The sequence below is a fragment of the Rhinolophus ferrumequinum genome, chromosome 6, assembly GCF_004115265.2.
Source record: "Rhinolophus ferrumequinum isolate MPI-CBG mRhiFer1 chromosome 6, mRhiFer1_v1.p, whole genome shotgun sequence".
NCBI classification, from domain to species: Eukaryota; Metazoa; Chordata; class Mammalia; order Chiroptera; family Rhinolophidae; genus Rhinolophus; species Rhinolophus ferrumequinum.
Window position 1 is genome coordinate 63657986 of NC_046289.1, and position 23391 is coordinate 63681376.

General features: G+C 35.2%; 1 protein-coding gene across 16 annotated transcripts in view; it reads right to left on the reverse strand.

The window, feature by feature from the left end:
- Positions 1–23391, reverse strand: part of MGA (MAX dimerization protein MGA) — a 131746-nt gene that overhangs the window by 30985 nt on the left and 77370 nt on the right. For all 16 annotated transcript variants that reach the window (XM_033107260.1, XM_033107244.1, XM_033107245.1 and 13 more), the window contains exons 6-10: positions 22093–22224; positions 21753–21857; positions 20148–20806; positions 18661–19003; positions 426–652 (exon numbers count right to left, since the gene is read on the reverse strand). In XM_033107260.1, coding sequence (XP_032963151.1) covers positions 426–652; positions 18661–19003; positions 20148–20806; positions 21753–21857; positions 22093–22224 — 1466 coding nt within the window. The remainder of the gene's footprint in view (positions 1–425; positions 653–18660; positions 19004–20147; positions 20807–21752; positions 21858–22092; positions 22225–23391) is intronic.

Consider the following 23391-nt stretch of genomic DNA (forward strand, 5'->3'; position numbering starts at 1 on the left):
TATATTTTTTTGGCACCCCCAGTACATAAAGAAATTTGCTTTAAGAAGATGACAATTATTTTTAAAGCCTTTTCTTAATGGTTTTCTACTAATATGTACTACACCTCAATTACTCAATATACTACACTACAGGAATAAGAGTATCTTTAACAGAGTTTTGCAAGTCATGTTTTTTTAAAAAAGCCAATCTTTATATGATCTTCCTAAAAAGAAGTTTGGCTACATTTAAGAATTACTACTATTCGCCTCTATTTTTATGACATTTTTTAAGTGTCAGCAGCTAAACTGATTAAATCAGAAAGGAGGCAGCTTATTACCCGAAAGCAAAATGATTCACAGAATGTAAACCAAAAATCTGGGTGAAGACCATCATCTTTACAAATGATTTTTGCAACTTGCGATAAAAGATAAAACTCCAGACTTACCACAGGATTGGGTTTGGGAGTATATGCCCGTGCAGGTTTAATTCCAGTGAACAGTTTGCTCTTCACAGTAGTAGATAAAACTTCTGGTTGAGGCAACAACAATGGTTTCGTAGGCTCGATGACAGAAGGCGTTGGGATATAAACTGGCTCTGGATCTACTTCACCTTCTACTTTCACCCATAATGGATAATGCCGAACAGGCTGTTCAGGCTCTGTTTCACATATAGCTTAACAAAAAGAAGGGTAAGATTTTAGGTGCTTTTGGCAACAAAAGTTCACTGAGGCACTGTCAATATAAAATATGCTCCCTCATTAAAAAAACAATAATTCATTGAAACAATCAGATACCCCTAAAAAACCTTTAGTTGCCCTCATGCATTTTAATATATTCATCTATTAACCAAATATTTGTTGAATAACTATATTAAATCAGATACTGTTTTAGGCTCTAGACTGAACACAGCCATGAATAAAACAAAATCCTTGCCCTCACAGTTTATAATCCAGTAGGAGAAAACAAACTAACAAACATAATATCAAATAATAAGTGCCTCATAGAAAAATACAGCAGGGTAAAGAATAAGGAGTTAACAGGAGATGCTATTATATTTAGCACAGACAGAAAAGGTTTTTCTCTGTTATCCTGGAAAGATAACCATTCTATACTATTTAATTTTACAACAAATATTTGTTGAACCTTACTATGTAACTATTCTAAGCACTTAATATGTTTTAACTCATTTGACTGTCACAATACTCCTTGACATATTATTGCTATTTTATAGAAGCTGAGAATCAGAATAATCTAACAGAAAGAGGCAGAATCAAGGAGCAAACCCAGTCAATCTGACTTCAGAGACAGAGCTGTTATAAGATAGCCTGAACTCAGCATAGGAGCAAAAATACATCAATTGAAAAGCAGTGAAACCCAAATGAGATGAAATCATACTATCAAGCAGTTCTATACATAGGAAAACATGCATTGATTACTTAACCAAATTAAATGGAGGATCTAAGACGCTTCTGACTTTATTCTTTAACCAAATTAAACGGATCTAAGTTAAGAGGCTTCTGACTTTATTTTTTAAGCAAACTAACCATCCTATAGAAGACAGGTACCGAGAAGCGAACACTGTATTTTGCATTTTAATGGTCGGTCCTCAGAGAGAATTTAGATGATTCTAAGTCAAAGACCCAAAATCTTTGCCAAAAGTCATATAAAATGTGACTGAGCAGCATTCACACTTAATTCAAATACTTAGTTCAAATAGTCTTTCATAACAAAGGAGAATCCAAACTGCTACCTGATTTCATAAGAAGTTTAATTTGCTCTCAATATTAACACCCCACTAGTAAAGAATGACTTTGTCTAAAGGGCTCCTATAGCTAACATCATTCAGAACATAACCACTAAATGTTGAATAAAGGTTTAAATATTAAAATGGGGAGAAAAAATCTTCAGAGCTAGAAAGTGACTGAGCCAATTACTTAGCTAGCTAGCAGTCTCTGTTATCCAACTTTTACAACCTAGCTTAGCTCACTGATCACATAATTCACAAAGGCTTCTAAGACCATCATATTCATTTATGTATAAATATTTGAATGTTTACTATGAAGATATACTAATGAACAAAACTGACAAAAATCCCTGCCTTCATGGAGCTTACATTTAAGTTGGGAGGAAGAGGGCAAGACAGGTAATAAACAAAAAAATTAAAAAAGAGTATGTTGGATTGTGGTTAAGTGCATACGAGTAAAAGCAAAGCAGAAGAGAAGGGAAATAAGTAGTATGTAGTTAGTATGTATGAGTACAAATTTTATGGGGGAGTGTTGCAATTTTAAAAAGGGTAATCAGGGATGCCCTCACAATAAAGGTGGTATTTACAGAGGCTCTACTACTCATTTGGAAAAACTTTACCGTCTAGTGTTGCTAATTATTTCATATACATATTCTATTACAAAAATAAAAGTGCCTTCAGGGCAAAGAGGTCTCTCTTTCAATCATCTTTTAAAGATTTTTTTTAAGCTTCCATAAGCTAAGAATTGTATTAAAACTCCCTTTTTATCTTTTTCTTTTGAAAATAACAGCTACAGGGCAGCTGGATGGGTCAGTTGGTTAGAGCACGAGCTCTCAACAACAAGGTTGCCGGTTCAATTTCCACATGGGATGGTGGGCTGTGCGCCCCCTGAAACTAAGATTAAAAACAGTGACTGGACTTGGAGCTGAGCTGCGCCCTCCACAACTAGATTGCAGGACAACGACTTGGAGCTGATGGGCCCTGGAGAAACACACTGTCCCCCAATATTCCCCGATAAAATTAAAAAAAAAAAAAAGAAAAAGTAGCTACAAAATACACAGTACAGTACTTCTGAAGAAAAGCTCTTAAAAACATCTTACTCCCTCACAGGGAATCGAAGACAACTAAAGTTTCAACTGTAGAAAACCATAAAAGGGGCTGATTAAGAAGGGTAGAGAGTTCAGTTCTCTTAGGACATGTAAGACTGAAGTGACAGCAACATAATCAAGTAGGGTAAGCAATACGAATCAGGACTGTCATTGGCAGAGACGACATCTGAAGCCATGAAAATGGACAGACTCTCCACAAGTCCAAGAACAACAGACCAATTCCTCATACTCCATTATCCCCTTATCCACTTGACTGTTTTACGCATTCTGGGCTCCTGTTCACAAAACACTCCAGGTCCTCCTACTCTTCACCTGAAACCCAGAAAAAAGGAGCAAGAAGGGTGGGATTAAAGGGAGAACCTGAGTAGCATATATTCACAGAAAACAAGAATGGAAACCTGTTTCAAGAAAGAAGTGGTTGGTATCCCCTTACTTCTACACAACTGCCTAATGTGTATTACTTGCCCAAAGTCCTCTGGCATTATCACTCTGGCTTCTACGTTCCCAATAAGCTCTTTGTTCATGACACTTAAAACATTACAGCACTTTTGTTATTGTAGCACTTAAATTATAGTAAATACTTATATGTTTACCAAACACCTGTTTCATCAAATTGACAGTAACCTCTTAGAGATGCCTTTTTTTTTTTTTTTAATTGGGAAAGGGGAACAGGACTTTTATTTGGAAATAGATGTGTACTTCCAGGACTTTTTTCCAAATCAAGTTGTTGTCCTTTCAATCTTAGTTGTGGAGGGTGCCGTTCAGCTTCAAGTTGTTGTACTTTCAGTCTTAGTTGTGGAGGGCGCAGCTCAGCTCCAGGTCCAGTTGCTGTTGCTAGTTGCAGGGAACGCAGCCCACCATCCCTTGTGGGAGTTGAACCAGCAACCTTGTGGTTGAGAGGATGCGCTCCAACCAACTGAGCCATCCGGGAGGCAGCTCAGCTCAAGGTGCCGTGTTCAATCTTAGTTGTAGGGGGCGCTGCCCACCATCCCTTGCGGGACTTGAGGAACTGAACTGGCAACCTTGTGTTTGAGAGCCCACTGGCCCATGTGAGAATCGAACCAGCAGCCTTCGGAGTTAGGAGCATGGAGCTCTGACCGCCTGAGCCACCAGGCCGGCCCCATGACTTCATTTTACTTGTCTGTATCCTACCTCCTCTCACTCCTGGCAGTGTCCACAGGTGTTTCATAAATGAAGTGTTAGAGATAGAAGTCCCAGAAAACTGCTATGCTAATAATCAGCATACTATGTATCTCTTCCTCCCAATTTTGTGTTTCATATCTATTTATTGTGAAATATAATACCCATAAAGTATAGAAACAATGTGTATATAGCCTAATACATAGTAACAAGTATATACTCATGTAAACACCATACAAATCAAGAAATGGAATATTACCATCAACCCCGGAAGCCTGTGCATGCCCTTTCTCAACCACAATCCCCTCCCACAAGAGTATCACTTAAATGATAGCCACCTTCCTGCTTTCCATTTTTAACACCAAAGCACACATCACAGCTTAATTCTGCCTGCTTGTGCAATTTATATGAATGTAATCAGACACACACACTTTTGCCTAGCTGTTTCTCTTCCACTCAACACTGAATTTGTAAAATACATCTCCGTTGTTGCACATACCTATAATTCATTTATTATTACTGTGTTATAGTATTCCACTGATTATTCATACTATTGTTTATTCATTCTACTGTTATTAGATATCTGGAGCTGATTTTAGGTTTTAGCTATTGTGAATCATGGTGCCATAAACATTACTGTACAATGCAGTTCTTCTGGCTACTTTGGAGTCAAACTACTAGATCAAGGGCATGTGATATTGTCAAATTATTTTCAAAGTGGTTATACCAATTTATATTCCCATCAACAGTGTATGAGAGTTCCCATTTATCAACAGTTGATACTATCACAGGATTTTAATGATAACCATTCTTGCAGGCATGTAGTAGAATCTTGCTATCGATTTAGTTTGCATTTGCCTGATTATGAACGAGATGTTCAACATCCCTCTTTATGAAGTACCTCAAAAATCTTGTCCATTTTTTATGCAACTGTTTAATTCTGAGTAATTTGTGGACTTCTCTACATATTCTGAGTACAGGTCCTTAGTTGAGTATTGCAAATATCTATTCTTTCACTATAGCTTATGTTTTCACTCGCTTATTGTCTTAAAGACCTGAATTTCTCATTTTTAACTAATCAAATGTATTACCTTTAAGGACTGGTGTTTTCTTCTGTCATGCTTAAGAAATCTTTTCCTAATAGGAGATATTATATTATTTTTCTATATTATCTTCTAAGAGTTGTATTGTTTAGCTTTTCATAATTAGGTCTATAATCTACCTAGAAATTATTTCTATGTATGGTGTAAGAACTAAATCAAGTTTTGTTTTTCCTTATATGGGATATTCAATGAGATTCCACCACCATTTATTGAAAAGATCATTATTTCCTTATTCCTCTGCCATTTTTGTCAAATGAAGTGTCAATATATGTTTGAATCTACTGTCACCTCTCTAATCTGTTCTACTGATCTGTTGACTTTATACTCAAGCCAGTATTCACCTGTCTTAAATGTGATAGTTTTTAAGTTCTGACATCCAAAAGAGGAAGTCCTCCCATCTTGTCATTGTTCAAGATTGCCCTGGCTATTTCTAGGTCCTTTGCATTTCCATATAAATTTTGGAATTAGCTTTTCAAGTTTCACATAAAAAGCTGTCAATATTTTTATTAGGATTGCAATGAAATTGCAGATGAAAATGAGAAGTGACACCATTACAATATTCACTTTGCTTGCTAACATTTTTAATCAAGGATGGACCTGGAGAGGATTGTGGGAAGATAGGAGAATAGGTAGCACAAGGAAATCTGCATCCCCTTCTGAACAACAATTGCACTGGCAGAATCTGCCTAATGAAACTATTCTGGAACTCTGGAGTTTGTTGAAAGTTTGCAACTTCCAAGAAGACTTGGACAGTAAACTGTCACTAATTGATCAATTTCAGCTCTTAGCACAGTAGTAACTACCCTGTCCCCACACCCCAGACACAAGGTAAAAAGCTGTGCATGTGTTCCTGCAACAATTTGCACAAAACTTATGAGAGCCACAAGTGGGGGGGAAAGGGCCCTGTCCTCCAAATATGAGGGGTCTCGGCTCTTTTTGCTGGTTTCTGCTTCTGATCACAGAGGTGAAGACAAAGAGGCAGGCAGTTGTTGTTGTTGTACCTCCTCCCTATTGTTACAAGCCTTTACCCCTCTGTTTTAAGTGACTGCCAGGGGATTCAGAGGGCCAACACCCTCCCCCTGCTTCATTTTCCACATTTTCCCCTTTCAGGAGCCAGATATTAAAGATTAAAACATTCAAAAACAACTGCATATAGACGGAAAATTAGGAAGTGACTATGTATGCCCAAGGAAAGGCTCAGAAAAGACCTGAGAAGACCTTAAACTTACACCTCAGGCTGACTCTCAGCACAAAGACAGCCTGTAACAATCAAAGAAACAAAAACACTAACCAACAAACAAACCCTGTGGAAGGAGACTCACATTTCCAGAGTACCACATTATTAGATTCAAATACCCAGTGTTTCACCAAACATCATAAGGCATACGAAGAAAAGATGAAAGCATAGCCCATTAAAGGAAAAAAATAAACCAACAGAAACTATCCCTGAAAATGGACCTAATTGCAGGTATACCAAAGACTTTAAAACAATTGTCTTAAAGATGCTCAAAGAAACAAAAGAAAAAATGTGAAGACAAGAAAACCTTATGTAAACAAAATGGAAATATCAAGAAAGAGATATAAAACATGGAAAGAAACCAAAACGAAATCCCGAAGCTGAAAAAACACAAAAACTACAATGAAAAATTCACTAGAGGCATTCAAAGACCGATTTAAACAGGCAGAAGAAAGAATCAATAAAGTTGGAAGATAGGAAAATGGAAACTATGAAGTTTGAGGAACAGTAAGAAGAGACTAAAGAAAAGCAAAAAGCATAAAGGACACCATCAAGCAAACCAGCATATACATCATCGGCGTTCCAGAAAAAGAAAGGGACAGAGAGAATATTTTAAGAACGACAGCTGAAAACTACTCAAATTTGAGGACAGACATAAATATAAACATCCAAGAAGATCAACAAACTCCAAGTAAGATGAACTCAAAGAGATCCACAGTGAGACACATTATCTTCAAACTTTCTTCAAAGTACCAAGATAGAAATGAATCATCACATACAAGGGATCCTCTATAAAAATATGAGCAGATTACTCATCAGAAGCTTTGGAGACTAGCAGATAGTGATAAAAGAAAAAAAAGTGCTAAAAAAAAAAAAATTATCAACCAAGAATCCTGTATCAGGCAAAAGTACCCTTTAACAGTAAAGGAGAAATTAAGAAATTTACAGATAAACAGTAAGGGAATTCGTGACCACTAAACTTCCCTGCAAGAAATGCTCAAGGGATTTCTGGAAGGTGAAATGAAGAGACATTAGACAACAAAAGCCACATGGAAAAATAAAGATCTCACTAAAGGTAAACACATGGGCAACTGTAAAAGCTAGTATTGCTATTAACAATGGTTTGTAACTCCACTTTTTGTTTTCTACAGGACTTAAAAGACTAATACATTTAACAACAAAAAAATTAATGTGAAAGCTAGTATTACTGTAACTTTGCTTTGTAATTCAAATTTTTTTCTACATAATTTAAGAAACTAATGCTTTCTTTAAAAGTTCGTACTTTATGTCTGAGGGCACACAATTGTATAAATACGTAATACTGTGACATCAACAACTGAATGGGGTGAGAACAGAACTATAAAGGAGCATAGTTTTTGTATGTTATTGAAGTTAAGCTGGTATAAATTCATATTAGAGTATTATAACTTTAGGATGTTAAATGTAATCTCTACGGGTAACCACCAAGAAAATAGCTATAGAATATACATTTTAAAAAATGAGAAAGGAATTTAAACATTTCACTACAAAATATCAACTAAACACAAAAGAAGATAGTAATGTAGGAAATAAGGAACAAAATAGCTATAAGACATACAGAAAACAACACTATGATGGAAGTCCCTCCTTATCAATAATTCTTTTACATGTAAATGGAATAAATTCTCCTAAAAGACAAATTGGCAGAACTGACAACAACACATGATCCAACTAAGTCCTGTCTACAAGAGACTCACTTGAGACCCAAAGCCACAAATAAGCTGAAAGTGAAAGGATGGAAAAAAATATTCCACGCAAATAATGATCAAAAAAGAATAGGGGTGGCTTTACTAATATCACACCAAAAAAAATTAAATAATAAGTTTCAATATATCCGGAAGTAGTAACAATTACAAACATTTACACACTTAATTGACAAACCATCAAAATATATGAAGCAAAAACTGACAAACAGTTTTGGAGACAAAGAGGAAAAACTGAGGGAGGGTTGCTAGATGGGCGGGGGGGGGGTAAGGGGGAAGGTGAGGGGATTAGAAAACAATCAGTAACCACAAGATGGCCATGGGGTTTTGAAAATTAATCTGGGGAACGTAATTTAGTGGTTACCAGAGGGTAAGGGGGTTGGGGGGTGGGAGATGAGGGTAAGGAGGATCAAATATATGGTGATGGAAGGAGAACTGTCCCTGGGTGGTGAACACACAATGTAATTTATAGATGATGTGATACAGAATTGTACACCTGAAATCTATGTAATTTTACTAACAATTGTCACCCCAATAAATTAAAAAAAAAAAACTGATAGAACTGACGGAAGAAATACACAGTTCCACAACAGTAGTAAAAGACATCAATACCCTACTCACAATGATGAATAAAAGAATACAGACAGAAAGTAAGAAAATAGAGGACCTAAGCAATACAATAAATCAACTAGAGGCAACAGGCATATACAGAACACTCTACCCAAAGAATTCATTCTTCTCAAGTTCACATGGGACATTTTCCAGGACAGACCACACAGTACACCCAATTAAGTCTCAATAAATTTATAGGTTGGTGCAAAAGTAACTGAGGTTTAAAAGATTAAATAAAAACACAGATATCATACAAATTACCTTCTCTGACTAGAAATCAACAACAGAAGGAAAACTGGAAAATTCATAAAACTGTGGAAATTAACACACTTTCGAAAAATCAATGGATCAAAGAAGAAATCACAAGGGAAATTAGAAGATGCTTAGAGACAAATAAAAATGAAAACAACACACTAAAAACTTATGGACACAGCAAAAGCACTATTATAACTATAAATGCTTACATGAAAAAACATGAAAGCTCTCAAATCAACAATCTAACTGGAAACTTAAGGAAATACAAAAAAACTAAACTAAACCCAAAGCTAGAAAGAAAGAAAATAATAAAGATGAGAACAGAGATAAACAGAAATGAAATAATCAATAAAATGAAAAGCTACTTGTTCAAAAAGATCAACAAAATTGACATACGTTTACCTAGATGGATTTAGAAAAAAAGACTCAAATTACTAAAATCAGGTGTACTATGCTGTACACCTGAAACTAACATAAAATAATATTGAATGTCAACTGTAACTGAAAAAAATAATTAAAAATAAATTAAAACAAATAAAAGTGGGGACGTTACTATCAATTCTAAACAAATAAAAGGATTATATGAGAGTACTATAAGGAACTATACACCAACAAATTGGATAACCTAGATGAAACAGATAAATTCTTGGAAACACAAAACGTCCCAAGACTAAATCAGAAACAGTGAATCTGAATAGACCTAAAACTGGTAAAGAGATGGAATCAATCGGTAATCAAAAATCTCCAAACAAAAAAAAGCCCTAAACCTGATGGCTTCCCTGCTGAATTCTACCAAACATTAAAAGGACTAATATCAATCCTTCTCAAACTTTATCCCAACTCATTGTATGAGGCCAGCATTACTCTGCAAAGCCAGACTAAGACATTACAAAAAAGAAAATTACAGGCTAATATCCCTTACGAACACTGATGCAAAATCCTCAACAAAACACTAGCAAACAGAATTCAGCAGCATATTGAAAGGATTATACACCATAATGAAGTGAGATTTATTTGAATTCAAGGGTAGTTCAACGTACAAAAAAATTGATCAATGTAATACATACTAACAGACCAAAGGTAAAAACCACATGATCATCTCAACTGATGAAAAAAAAGCATTTGACACAATTCAACACACTTTCATGATAAAAACACTCAACAAACTAAGAATAGAAGGAAACTAACTCAACATAATGAAGCCATGTATTAAAAAACCAAAGCAAACATCAGCTTTTCCCTTAAGATCAGTAATAAGGCAAAGACGACTGCTTTCATCACTTCGATTCAACATTTTACTTCATGTTCTGGCCAGAAAACTTGCCAATAAAAAGACACAAAATATATTTAAATCGGAGAGGAAGAAGTAAAATTTTGTTTGACGATGATATAACCTTATATGCAGAAAACTCTGAAGATGCCACAAACAAAATTGTGAGAATAAATGAATTCAGCAAAGCTACAGCATACAAAGTCAGCACAAAAATCAGCTGCATTTCTATACACGAACAATAAACAATCTGGTAAGGAAATTACATAACAATTTCATTCACAATACCATTTAAAAAAAAACTTAGGAATTAACCAAAAAGTGAAAGACTTGTACATTAAAACTGTAAAACACTGCTGAAAGAAATTAAAGACAACATACAGAAATGGAATCCAATGCTCATGGATTAGGAGACTTATCAAAATGTCAATACTACTCAAAGCAATCTACAGATCCAATGCAATGCCTATCAAAATCCCAATGTTTTTTTACAGAAATAGAAAAACCCATTCTAACATTCATAATGGAATCCCAAGGGACCCTAAATAGCCAAAACAATCTTGAAAAATAATGAACGCGGAGGACTCACACTTGTTAATTTCAAAACTTACCACAAAGCCTACAGTCATCAAAACAGTAATGTGGTACTGGCATAAAAGCAGACAGACCAATGGAACACAAAGCCTAGAAATAAGCCCTTGCATATATAATCAAATGATTTTTGACAAGGATTCCAAGACCATTCAATGGGGAAAGGACAGTCTTGTCAACAAATGGTGCTGGAAAAGCTGGATACGCACATGCAAAAGAATTAAGTTGGACCCTTATCTAACACCACATACAAAACTTAAGTCAAAATGGATCAAGGACCTCAATGCAAGGCCTAAAACTCTTAGAAGAAAACATAGAACAAAAGCTTCATAACTACTGGATTTTGCAGTGATTTCTTGGATATCACACCAAAGGCACAAGTAACAACAAAACGAATCCATTCATGAAAGTTTTTAAATTTTGTGCATCAAAAGACACTAACAGCACCTAAAAAAGCAACCCACAGAATGGGAGAAAAAACATTTGCAAGACATACATCTGATAAGGGGTTAACATCCGTAATATACAGACAACCCATTTCAAAGGACTTTGTTGACGTAATAAACATTCAAACCTGTACAGAATTTTTATGAGTTTATTTGAGCCATACTGGCAATATATGCCGGGGAGTAAGATCTCAAAGGCTCAGGAGAATGGCAGTTTTGCAGCTCATTTTATACATTAGAATCAAAGAAGACCGACATAAGGAAGATGTACAAAATCCACTGGTGGCAGATTTAGGAGGTAGGAGAAAGCACAGCGGGGAAATCTCTAGGATTGGGTAAAAGGCACAATGGAGAAACACATACTTCTTTTACACTGGTGGGTACAGGCCAGTTAATAACTAACATTTACAGAACACAGAAATGGTATGTGGGCAACAAGATAACAATGATGGGCTCTCTGATCTTGTGTTCCTGTAGTTTATGCTCTGGTGCTGGCAGTTGTGCCTTCAAAGGGTAGGAAAAGAATATTACTCTGACATTTCAAAGACATGTGATCTTAGAGGGATAAGAACAATGGACAGAGATCACTTAAAGATTGACCTTTGCTAAAGAAGCTATAGGCCAGGGACGAGACTACCAGCTATGACATGCCCAGTTAGGAATCTGTGATTGAGTGTGGTTACTTTTAGTCACTGAACTTGTGAGTCTTGCCATGTGGCCCCCCCGAGCTTGTCAGGTTTATTGCATAGCCTCTTTTCCGTTCCCAACCTGAACAGGCATTTCTCCGAAGAAAATATACAAATGGCCAACAAGCACATGAAAAGATGCTCACGATCACTAATCATGAGGGGAATACAAATCAAAACCACAATGAGATACTACTCACACCCATTACGGTGGCTACTATCACGAAAACAAAATAACAAGTGTCGTTGAGGATGTGGAAAAATTAGAACCCTTGTGCACTGTTGCTAGAAATGTAAAATGGAACAGCTGCTATGGAAAATAGTATTGCAGTTCCTTAAAAAAATTAAAAACAGAATTACCATATGATCCAGATTTCCACCTGAGTACATACCCAAAAGAACTGAAAGCAGGGTCTCAAAAAGATAGCTGTACACCCATGTTCATAGCAGCATTATTCACAATAGCTAAAATGAAGAAGCAACCCAAGTGTCCAGCAACAGATGAACGGATAAGCAAAATGGGGTATATACACACAGTGGAGTATTAGTCAGCATTTAAAAGGAAGAAAATTCTGCAATATGCTGCAACATGGATAAACCTTGAGGTTACAGTAAGTGAAATAAGCCAGTCACCAAAAGACAAATATTGTATAGTTCACTTATATGAAGTACTTAGAATAATCAAAATCATAAAAACATAAAGTAGAGTGGTGGTTGCCACGGGCTGGGGAGATGGGGAGTTATTGTTTAATGAGTATAGAGTTTCAGCTTTATAAGATGAAGAAGGCAATGGAGACAGATGGTGATGGTGGTTATTGCACAACTATGCTTATGCATTTAATATCACTGAACTGTGTACTTAAAAATAGTTAAGATGGTAAATCTTATGTTTAAATGTATTTTATTTTATAGTAGAAACTTTTTTAAAAAATGAATGCTAAATTTTCATCAATTTTACAGCATTTGCTAATATAATTTTTCTCCTTTAATCTGTTAATATGGTAAATTATATAAATATCCATATCTAAACCAAACTTATGGCACTGTCACATATCATCCTTCCCATATTCATTTTATATATATGTATATATATATATATATGTATATATATATATATATATATATATATATATACACACACACACATTACACACACACGCACCGTGTTTCCCTGAAAATAAGGCCTAGCCAGATCATCAGCTCTAATGCATCTTTTGGAGCAAAAATTAATACAAGACCCAGTATTACATTATATTATATAAAACCCGACCTTGTATTATAGTAAAAGAAGACCGGGTCTCATAGTAATTTTTGCTCCAAAAGATGCATTAGAGCCGATGATCTGGGTAGGCCTTATTTTCAGGGAAACGTGTATGTGTGTGTGTGTGTACCTTTATTAACTATAATATATATTCATTATAGATGATTTACAACATTAATTTTAAAAGTCATCTAAAACTTTAATACCCAGAGATAATCACTGTAAAAACTTGGCAGTATTTCCTTTTTTAAAAATGTATATATGTACAAATATATCTTGATAAAATTGGGATAATATGGTACATACTATTTTATGATTGTCAATTACTATGATGTGATGTTTCTCCATATCTTTAAATATTCTAAATCCTTCTTAATGACTACATTGTATTCTTCTGTAGATACATAAAAATTTAACCCGGATTATACAATAAGTTTCCTCCCATTTCTTCAATATTAAACAGTCTGCAATAAATAGTCCTATAAGTAAACTTGTTTTTCCTTTTTTCTTTTATAGTTTTATTGAGCATTATAGACATACAATATCACATACACAATTTGATGAATTCTGACATAAACATACCACGGTGAAACCATTGTTACTATTAAGATAGTGAAGGTAACCATCACCTCCAAGATTCCTTGTAATTGTAATTGGATTACCTTTTTGTCTCTCCTCCTTCTGCCTCCAACCTCCACTCCAACCCTTGCTCAGACAACCACTGATCTATATATTTGCATTTAATTTTTTTATATGATGGAATAAAAATGCTAACTTTACGGGGGGGGGGGGGAAGAACTGGCTGCTTTGATTCAGCATTATTATCCTGAGATTGATCCATGTTGCGGAGCGTATAAATAGTTTGTTTCGTTGTACTCTTGAATAGTATTCCACTGTTTGCATCTATCCCAAATTTCTTTATCCATTAACCTGTTGATGGACACCTGGGTTGTTTCAAATTTTCTTGCTATTACAAATAAAGCTGTTATGAATACCCATGCCCAAGGCGTTCTATTGAGTAAATACAAGTGAAATGACTAGGTTGTGTGGCAGATATATTTTTAACATTTTAAGAAATTATCACAGTTTTCCAAAGTGACTTACCATTTTACATTCCTACCATCTATGAGAGTTCCAGTTGCTCTATATTCTCACCAGCACTTAGTGTGGTCAGTCTTCTTAATTTTAGCCACTTAGTGGCATACAGTATCTCTTAGTGGTATCAGTAAGCATTTCCCTAAGGACTACAAATGTTAAGCATCTTTTCATGTGCTTATCTGCTATCTATGCATCTAATGTGAAGAGTCTTAACTTTTCTGTCCATTTTTTAAATTATGTTGACTGCCTTGTTCCTGAGTTTAAAGTATTCGTCTTCATGCATTTTAAGAACTTTTTATGTTGGATGTATGTTTTGTGAGTATTTCTCCTAGTCTGTGGCTTGTCTTTTCCTTTTAACAGGTCTTTTGAAGAGTAAGTTTTTAATTTTGAGAAATTCAATTTTATTACTTTTTTGCATTTAAAATTCATGCTTTTGAAAGCCTATTTAAGAAATCCTTTATGAGCCACAAGGTCACAAAGGATTTTTCCTTATATTTTCTCCTAGAAATTTTATATTTTAAGCACTTACATTTAATCTGATATCAACTCCTAGATACTAAGTTAATTTTTGTATATGGTATCAATTATATGGTGCTCCAGAACCATTTTTTGAAAAGATGATTGTTTCCTCATTGAACTACCTTGGAATTATGTCAAGAATATGGTCATGTAAATGTGTGTGTGTGTATCAACTTCTGAACTCCCTATTCCCTGCCACTGATCTTTGTCTTTCTTTATCCCAATTATTTCAGCTTTCCAGTAAGTCTTAAAATAAGGGAGTGTAAGTCTACCAACTATGTTCTTCTTTATCAACGTCATTTATCAAAGGATTATTCTAAGTCTTTTGCTTTCCATATAAACTTTAGATACTTGCCAATTGCTACCCCCCCCAAAAAAAAAAAGCCTGCTGTGATTTTGATTGAAATAGCATCAAATCTATAAATCAATTTGTGGAAAATTGTATCTTACCAATAGTCTAATGATGAATGAAAACATTTATTTAGGCCTTTTCAAAGTGCTCTCAGCAATGTTTTACAGTTTTTAAGTATAAGGGTCCCATGCAACTTTTGTCAAATTTATCCTTAAGTGTCTCATTTCTTTGGATGCTATTTGAAATGGTTATTTTTTTATTTCAACTTCCAAGGCATATACACTAATGTATTGTATATTGATATTATTGTATTCTATAGTCTCACTAAACTTATAGTTCTACCAGTAGCTTTTTTGTATATATCTTACAATTTTCCTAACTATGAATACAGCTTCTTTTCCAATTTGGATGTATTTTCTTCTTTCTGCTTTACTGCACTGGCTAGGAACTCCGCAATGATGTGAAATAGACATGGTGACAAAGGATATTCTTCCTCATTTCTAATCTTTGGAGGAAAGCACTCAGTCTCTCACCATTAATATCCTGGTTGTGGAGTTTTTCAGAGATGCTCTTTATCAGGCTGCTCTTCTATTCCTAGTGTGCTAAAAAATTCTTACCAGAAATAAATTTTGCCAATTTTTAAAAATATCTATTGAAATGATCATATGGCTTTTTTTTTTAAGTCTGTTATAGTAATGGTAAACTATAGTGATTATTTTCAAATGTTAACTCAAACTTACATTCCTGGGACAAATCCCACTTGGTTATGATATGATGTATTATCCTTTAAATACATTGTTGGGTTTGATTTGCTTAAATTTTATTTATAAATTTTATATATGTTCATGAGGGATATTACTCTAGTTTTCTTGTAATATCTTTTTCTGGTTTGAGTATCAGGGTAATGCTAGTCTCACAGACAAGGAACATTTTATGGAAATATTTGTGCAGAATGGGTATTAATTTTTCCTTGAGTGTTACAAAGAATTCACCAGTGAAGCCATGTGGACCTGGAGTCACGGTGGGGTCTTTCACTACAAGTTCATAGGTATAGGGATAGGTAGTTATTTTATTTCTTCTTGAGTGAGTTTGGTAGCTTTGTGTCTTTCAAAGAATTTGTCCATTTCATCTAAGTTGTCCAATTTATCGGCAAAGTTATATATACTATTCCCTGGCTAAGAAAACAGGAATGCCAGATTTTATACTTTCTCTTGGTACCATCCACAGCAGCTAAGCACAGTGCCTTTACACATCAGCAGTAATTTTTGACAAACACAAAAGAAAACAGGTGATAGGAGTAAAGGTCAAATTCCAGAAACCATACCTTACACAGTAGAAAAAACATGAATACTCGGAAGTCAGAAAAGCTTGGGTTCAAATCCCTATCATTCACTTAATACCAATGTGACCTTGGGGAAAAAGCACTCTAAGCACTCAATTAGTACATTTGTAAAATGGAGAAGCCTCCTTATAGGTTTGCAAGATTTAAACGATATAACCCTCATAGAGTGCTTGGCATAATGTTCCCAGACAAGAAAAAGCTAAGAGAGTTCATCACAACCAAACCAGCATTACAATAAATGTTCAAGGGACTTCTTTAAGAAGAAAAATAAAAAGATAAAAAATATGAATAATAAAATGCCAATAACTACATACCTATCAATAATTACTTTAAATGTAAACTGATTAAATGCTACAGTCAAAAGACATAGGGAGGCTGAACAGAGAAGAAAACAAGAACCTTCCATATGCTGCCTACAAGAGACCCACTTCAGATCGAGAGACACATACAGTATTAAAGTAAAGCAATAGAAAAAGATATTTCATGCAAACGGAAGTGGAAAAAAAACCTGGGGTAGCAATACTTGTATCAGACAAAACAGACTAAAACAAAGGCTCTAACAAAAGACAAAGAAGGACATTTCATATACAATAGCCAAGATATGAAAGCAACCTAAGTGTCCATCAATAGACAACTGGATAAAGAGGTGGTACATACATACAATGGAAGATTACTCGACCATAAAAAAGAATGAAACCTTAGCATTTGCAACAACACAGATGGACCTAGAGACATTGTGCTAAGTAAAGTAAGTCAGACAGACAAAAACAAATACCGTATGATTTCACGTATGTGTAATCTAAAAAACAAAATAAATGAACAATCAAAACAGAACCAAACTCATAGATACAGAGAATAAACTGGTGGTTGCCAGGTGGGAGGGGAGTTGGTGGTTGGGTGAAAAGGGACAAGAGATTAAGTACAAACTGGCAGTTACACAACAGTCACGGGGATGTTAAGGACAGCATAGGGAATATAGTCAGTATTTTAATAACTATGCTGTCAGTTGGTACTAGACTTCTCAGGGTGATCACTTTGTAAGTTACAGAAATTTCTAATCACTATGTTGTTCACCTGAAACTAATATAGTATTGTATGTCAACTGTAGTTGAAATAAAAAAAAAATTTAAAGGCAATTTACAGAAGAAAGTTTATAACAAATGGTTAGTCAACCTTTAAAACCAAAATTATAACATAGATCTATACTTGTTGATATGGAAAGAATGTGATTTTATAATATTAAATTTCTAAAAGTTATGATACTACATATACAGTAGTACCATGTCTATAAAAAACATGTATGTATACACAAGTGGATTAACAGAGAATCTGGGGAGTACATACATACATCGAAATATTAATCATCCACTCTTCTTAAAAATAAGTACATGCAAGCAATAGCAAATGTAAATATAAACTGCCAAAAAAGGAATATTAGTCCTTAGTAAATTAAAAAGAAACTGTTTTCAATTACACAGTAAAATTATATTCTTCTTTTTTTAAAAGATACAGTAGAAAGGGAAAAAATCATGAATGAAATAATGTGTAACTTGGTCTACATAGCATTTTATCAAAATGGAAAAATAAGCTTTTCAAAAAAATTCATAATGCTCAACTCCGCCCGCAAATCTCCAACCTCCTGGTTAATGGCTCAAACCACAACGAGAGGGTCTTGCTGCAAATTTTTTTTAGAAAATAAAATCTGTTAGTTACTTCATTGTGGTTATCATTCATAATGTATACATATGCCAAATCATCACGTTGCACACTTTAAATATGTGCAATTTTATTTGTCAATTACACCTCAATTATACCTCCTCAGCTGCAAGGAGGAAAAAATGATGGATTATACTGATTATCTGTGTAGTCAAAGAACATGGTGGGGGTTGGGGGCAGGAGGAAAGACACAGAAAAATAGATGAAGTTTCAAAGGCATTTTGGAAGTCCACATGAGAGAATGATTCAAATCTATCACAAAACAGCCATCTTCCAAAAAAAAATTCCATTTAAAAAAGGGGTGTGTGTGTAGCACATATGCCATTTAAGGACAGTAAGATGAGATCACAGATCAGGATTAAAGTAAGTAACATTAACACTATTTGAAATAGGTTTTCAAATAACTACACTTTTCTAAAAAATAAAACTATACTTTTTAACTCTCAGTGAATACTCACTGTATTCCAGCTTCTTTCTCTTCTTTTTCTCCTTCAATTGTTCTTCCTCCTCTCTGACTCCCTCTTCTTCTTCTCTTTGCTCCTCTCCCAAAGCATAACATGCTACATCACGATGACCAGCCTTCCTCTGCAATTGCTTAGTTTTGGATCCCACTTTAACAAGTACAACTTTTCTTTTCAAACAAGTGCAGCCAAACATGCAGTCTGGTCGGCGGCAGTGAGCAGGCTGGCGCTTCTCCAAAGCTAGACTGGAACACACGCAACCCAACCGACAGAAGTCGTTGTTGCACGGAGGGGCTCGTTTCCTTATGATTGTGTGGATGGGTTTAGTTTTGAGAGATGCCTAAAGTCAAAGCAGAAAACTGTAAATCTACTAAATCATCCTCAAACACCACCACCAACTCACTGTCACATATTGGTCTTCCTCCTTCTCTTAGCACTCAGTACTAACAGCACAAGATTAAGACAGAGTCAAAGGACAGAAAATGAATATAACCAGGACTTTGAGCAATCCCTCATTCAAATGCATAGCAGACAAGAGAATAAAAATTTTAATTAATTATAAGCCAAAATATCAACAAGGATGAATTTATTCTCATTAGAAATCACACATAATGTTCTAGGGCAGGGGTTGACAACTTAAGGCCCAAGAACCAAGTCCAGTCAGTTTCATAAAGTTCCACTGGAACACAGCCAGACTCATTCATTTACATAATGCCTATGGCATTACAACAGCAGGACTGAGAAACTGCAACAGAGAGTGCATGGCCCGCAAAGCCTAAAATATTTACTGTTTGTTTTATAGAAACTGTTTGCTGACTCCTAGTCTATGGTAATTGATAAGAAGGGAATAACAACAAACGTGCATAAAAGTCTTTAGGAATGATTAATAATAAAAGACACATTCTGTATTTAGTCCCAACATTTGATGATCTTCAGCTCTAGAATTGAGTCACAGAATTAAAAAATGGAAGGTATAGAAATTTCCTTACAAGAAAATTATCCACATTTTGTTGTGTCACTTCACATGCACCAGAGGCTAAGTAGGTGAATCAATAATAAATGAAACTTCTTAATATAAAATTTTTAAAAAGACAAAAGCTTTTCTCCACAGGTTTATGATTTTTTTGGATTGGGGGGATTTAGTACCTTTTAAGCAGAATTTTCAAAGCTGTTTTAATAAGATGAGCAAATGTACTTGCCCATATACTGAAGAATGAAATTAGAGACGTTCAGAATGGCCATACAGAAGAGGAACATTATTCAAAAGCACAGTTGTACTGTTTCCCCTCTGCTGGCAGGAGGGATCTATACTTGGGTGTCTAGCAACTGAGAAAGAACAAATGTGGAAGACATCTCCTTAGTTGTCAAGAAAGTAACTAAATGCCCAATCCTCCTGCCAGAAAGCACCATTCCAATTTCCCCTCACCAAATGAATTCTTTCTAACCAGGAACTAAGATGCTTCTGGAAAACAACAGATACTTACTTGAGCAGTAAGCAGAGTTGTTAAGGATACATCTGCTCGCTCTTCAGTGATATAGGTCCTCGGTTTTCCTTCCCAAAGTGCACAGTCTTCCAGGTCCATGAGCTTCACTTGAGATTTAGACAAGCCTGGAGGGCGGGTTCCCTGCTGTTGCTGCTGCTGCTGGTGTGCCTGGCGCAAACTAATTTGCTTTGGGAATGTATTTTCATCTAAAGTTGGCACGACAAAGTTATTCACCTGATTTTCTGAGATGGTGCTTGAAGAAGTCTTGGTAACCTTATCTCCTGGAACCGTATGAGTGTGTTTCTGCTTTGGTGAAACAGGGTATGGTAAAATGGATTTATAAGATGATTTAGTTCGGCCACCGAAAGTTGCCTGTTTGTTTTGAGACTTTGCCTTTCGAGAGGCAGAGGGTACAGAATGAGGCTTCAAAGAGTAAGAGGTAGAAGGGGAAATGGTCGATTGCTTCTTTAGTACACTATCCAGTGTTCGCACATAGCTGGTACTCTTGGTGGGAAGCTGGTATACTACAGGAGATGTGGGAGCATTGGAAGAGAAACCCATGCTTGTTTCCATCAGCTTGCCTTCGTTTTCCAAATACTCGTCTAGCTTATCACTGCAGAAAGCAGAACGGTTTTTCAGTGAACCTTCTGAATTTCCACCTACAAATAAAGAGACACAGATACTTAAAGAAATCTAAGACAGATCTTTGGAACTCTAGAAAAATACACTAAAATAGGCCAGAAGCATTAAGATAAGCTATTGAATCTTCTAAACTGTCCCTCCTCAGAAGAAAAAACATAAAAGCAAGTAAAGAGATTATATATCACACACTCATTATATTAAAATCCATTATCTAAAATTATCTTACTACATATATTTAGCATTATTTTTGCAATATGCTAACAGTAATAATTAACAGTAAGAGTTAACAATTTTGACAACTTACGACCTTAGTATAGAGACCACACATAAATAGACACTTAAGAGCAAAAAATATACTTAAATCAGACCTCAATAGAATGCCAAGAGATTATAGTACCTGGACTCTGATACAAAACGCAAGGGAAGAGGTAAGATTTCAAATAGAGGAGTATAAAATTTAGTTTTTAAGGAACAAAGAAGCAAGTTTAGTAGAGACAAGCATTACACTATTATAACACTACAAAGATTCAAAGATGAAAACTATTTTGGACAAAGAATAAATTTGTCTGGTTAGAGTGTAAACTGCAAACAAGTTCAGTGGGAAAGGAAATGCGCTAAGAAAGGAGACCGACAGGTTTACAGTCAAAATTCTTGGATTAGAAATCTACTTTGAAGTATAATCAAGAATCATTATACAGTTCTGACGTACACAGTTCTGAAATAATGCTTAAGAATGATGCTTTTTATAACTGTAGGAACAACAGAAAGGTACAGTTTAAAAAAAGGCTGCAGGGATGGGGGTTATGGCAACACAGGGAATGGACAAAAATCAGCAGGGCAATTATTTTCAGTTTATTTTAATGCATGAAAAGATGGAAAAAAAACAACCACGACTTACTTTTAACAAAAGGCTGTGGTAACATGTTTCAGAAGCTATTTATAATTTTTTACAAAGCTGATTACCTTCGTTCCGAGATGCAGAAGCACTATGAAACTTTCCCCTCCATCCCTTGATCTTGGTGAAGTCATTGGTCTTCCCTGTTCTAGAAACAAAGGGAAATCCAGCATCTATAAAAGAAAAAGTAAAAGAGATGACCAAAATCCTGGTAAGCCATATCTAGGATTATGGGCATGGCTTATCTAATTAGTTACTAAGACTTTATCTGAAATGTATAAATTATTAAGACTATGCCACTAGATAAAAGATCTACGCTAGGCTATCCTAAATTTACTTTGTCTCTAACAAGGGTAGTTTTTTATTTATATCACAAATTTGTTTGACTTCACAATACTACACACTCACCAGGAGAGGCAGGGTTGGTTCCTGTGAGGTTCCAGAAAGGAAAGCTAGTGGCTGGAGCCAAAGGTAGCTGTACTCCCAAGTATTTAAGATCAATGCTCATTGTTGGATCCACTGAATTCAATTTTAAGCCCACTACAAGAAAAAAGGACCACAGGTCATATTGGGGTTTTTAAATCTTTGGTTGGGGGTGGGGAGATAATAAAGGAGACAGTGGAGAGCAAAAATGATGAAGTAAAAACTAAAACTGAAAGGCAGACTTTAAGGTTGACCCCATGATCCTCCCCTCCTGGTATTACACGTGTGTAATCCTCCCTCCTCCACCCTAGAGTGTGGAGGCCTGACTTGGCTCTAAGCAACGGAATGTGGCAAAAGGATGGGATGTGTATGAGTATACGTATGTAATAATATAAAAATAAGTGTATCATCCACCTTGCTAGAGCTGCAAGGATAGAAATTCCACGAACATCCTGAGGGAAACTGGAAACAGATCCCTCCCCAGTCAAACCTCTAACAAGAAACCAGGACTGACATCTTGATTGCAGCCTTGTGAGACCCTAAGCAGAGGACCTAGTTAAGCCACACCCAGACTCCTGACCCACAGAAACTGAGAGACAATAAATGTGTTGTTTTTAAGGTGCTAAGTTTGTGGTAATTTACTAAACAACAATAGATAATATATAAATATAGATTTCAGATCTTTTGTGCTTTAACCGTTTGTGGTCCACAGGACTCTAATACAAACTTGCCATAGATTGAGCTTATACCCTGTTTATGGTTAATTCTCTAGTTATTAGTAGTGATATAGTTAATTGAGCCTATAAATAAATGACTTATTTGTAGGTTAAGAGGCAATCTTACAGGAAAGTATTTATTTTACATATACTTTTAATTTGTTTTCTGCTTAACATTCTATTAGGTTCGTGCAAAAGTAACTGTGGTTTAAAATGTTGAAAATAATTGCAAAAGCTGCAATTACTTTTGCACCAACCTAATACATCTGAGATTTGTCTACGTTGACAGATTTATCTCTAGATCATTTATTTTCACTGTTGTACACTATTCCAGATTATAAACATACTCCAATTTATTCACCATTCTTCTCTTGATGAGAACAGTTGTTTCCCATTTTTAACTATTACAAACAATGCTGCAGTATAGTTGTACATTTTGTACAAGGATGTACATAACACATGTGACCATGTGTGACAGCTTTCTCTAACATATTTAGCTTTTCCTCACGGCATCTACCCAGAAGTGGAATTGCTATGTGATAGAGTATGTTCATCTTTCAACTGTATT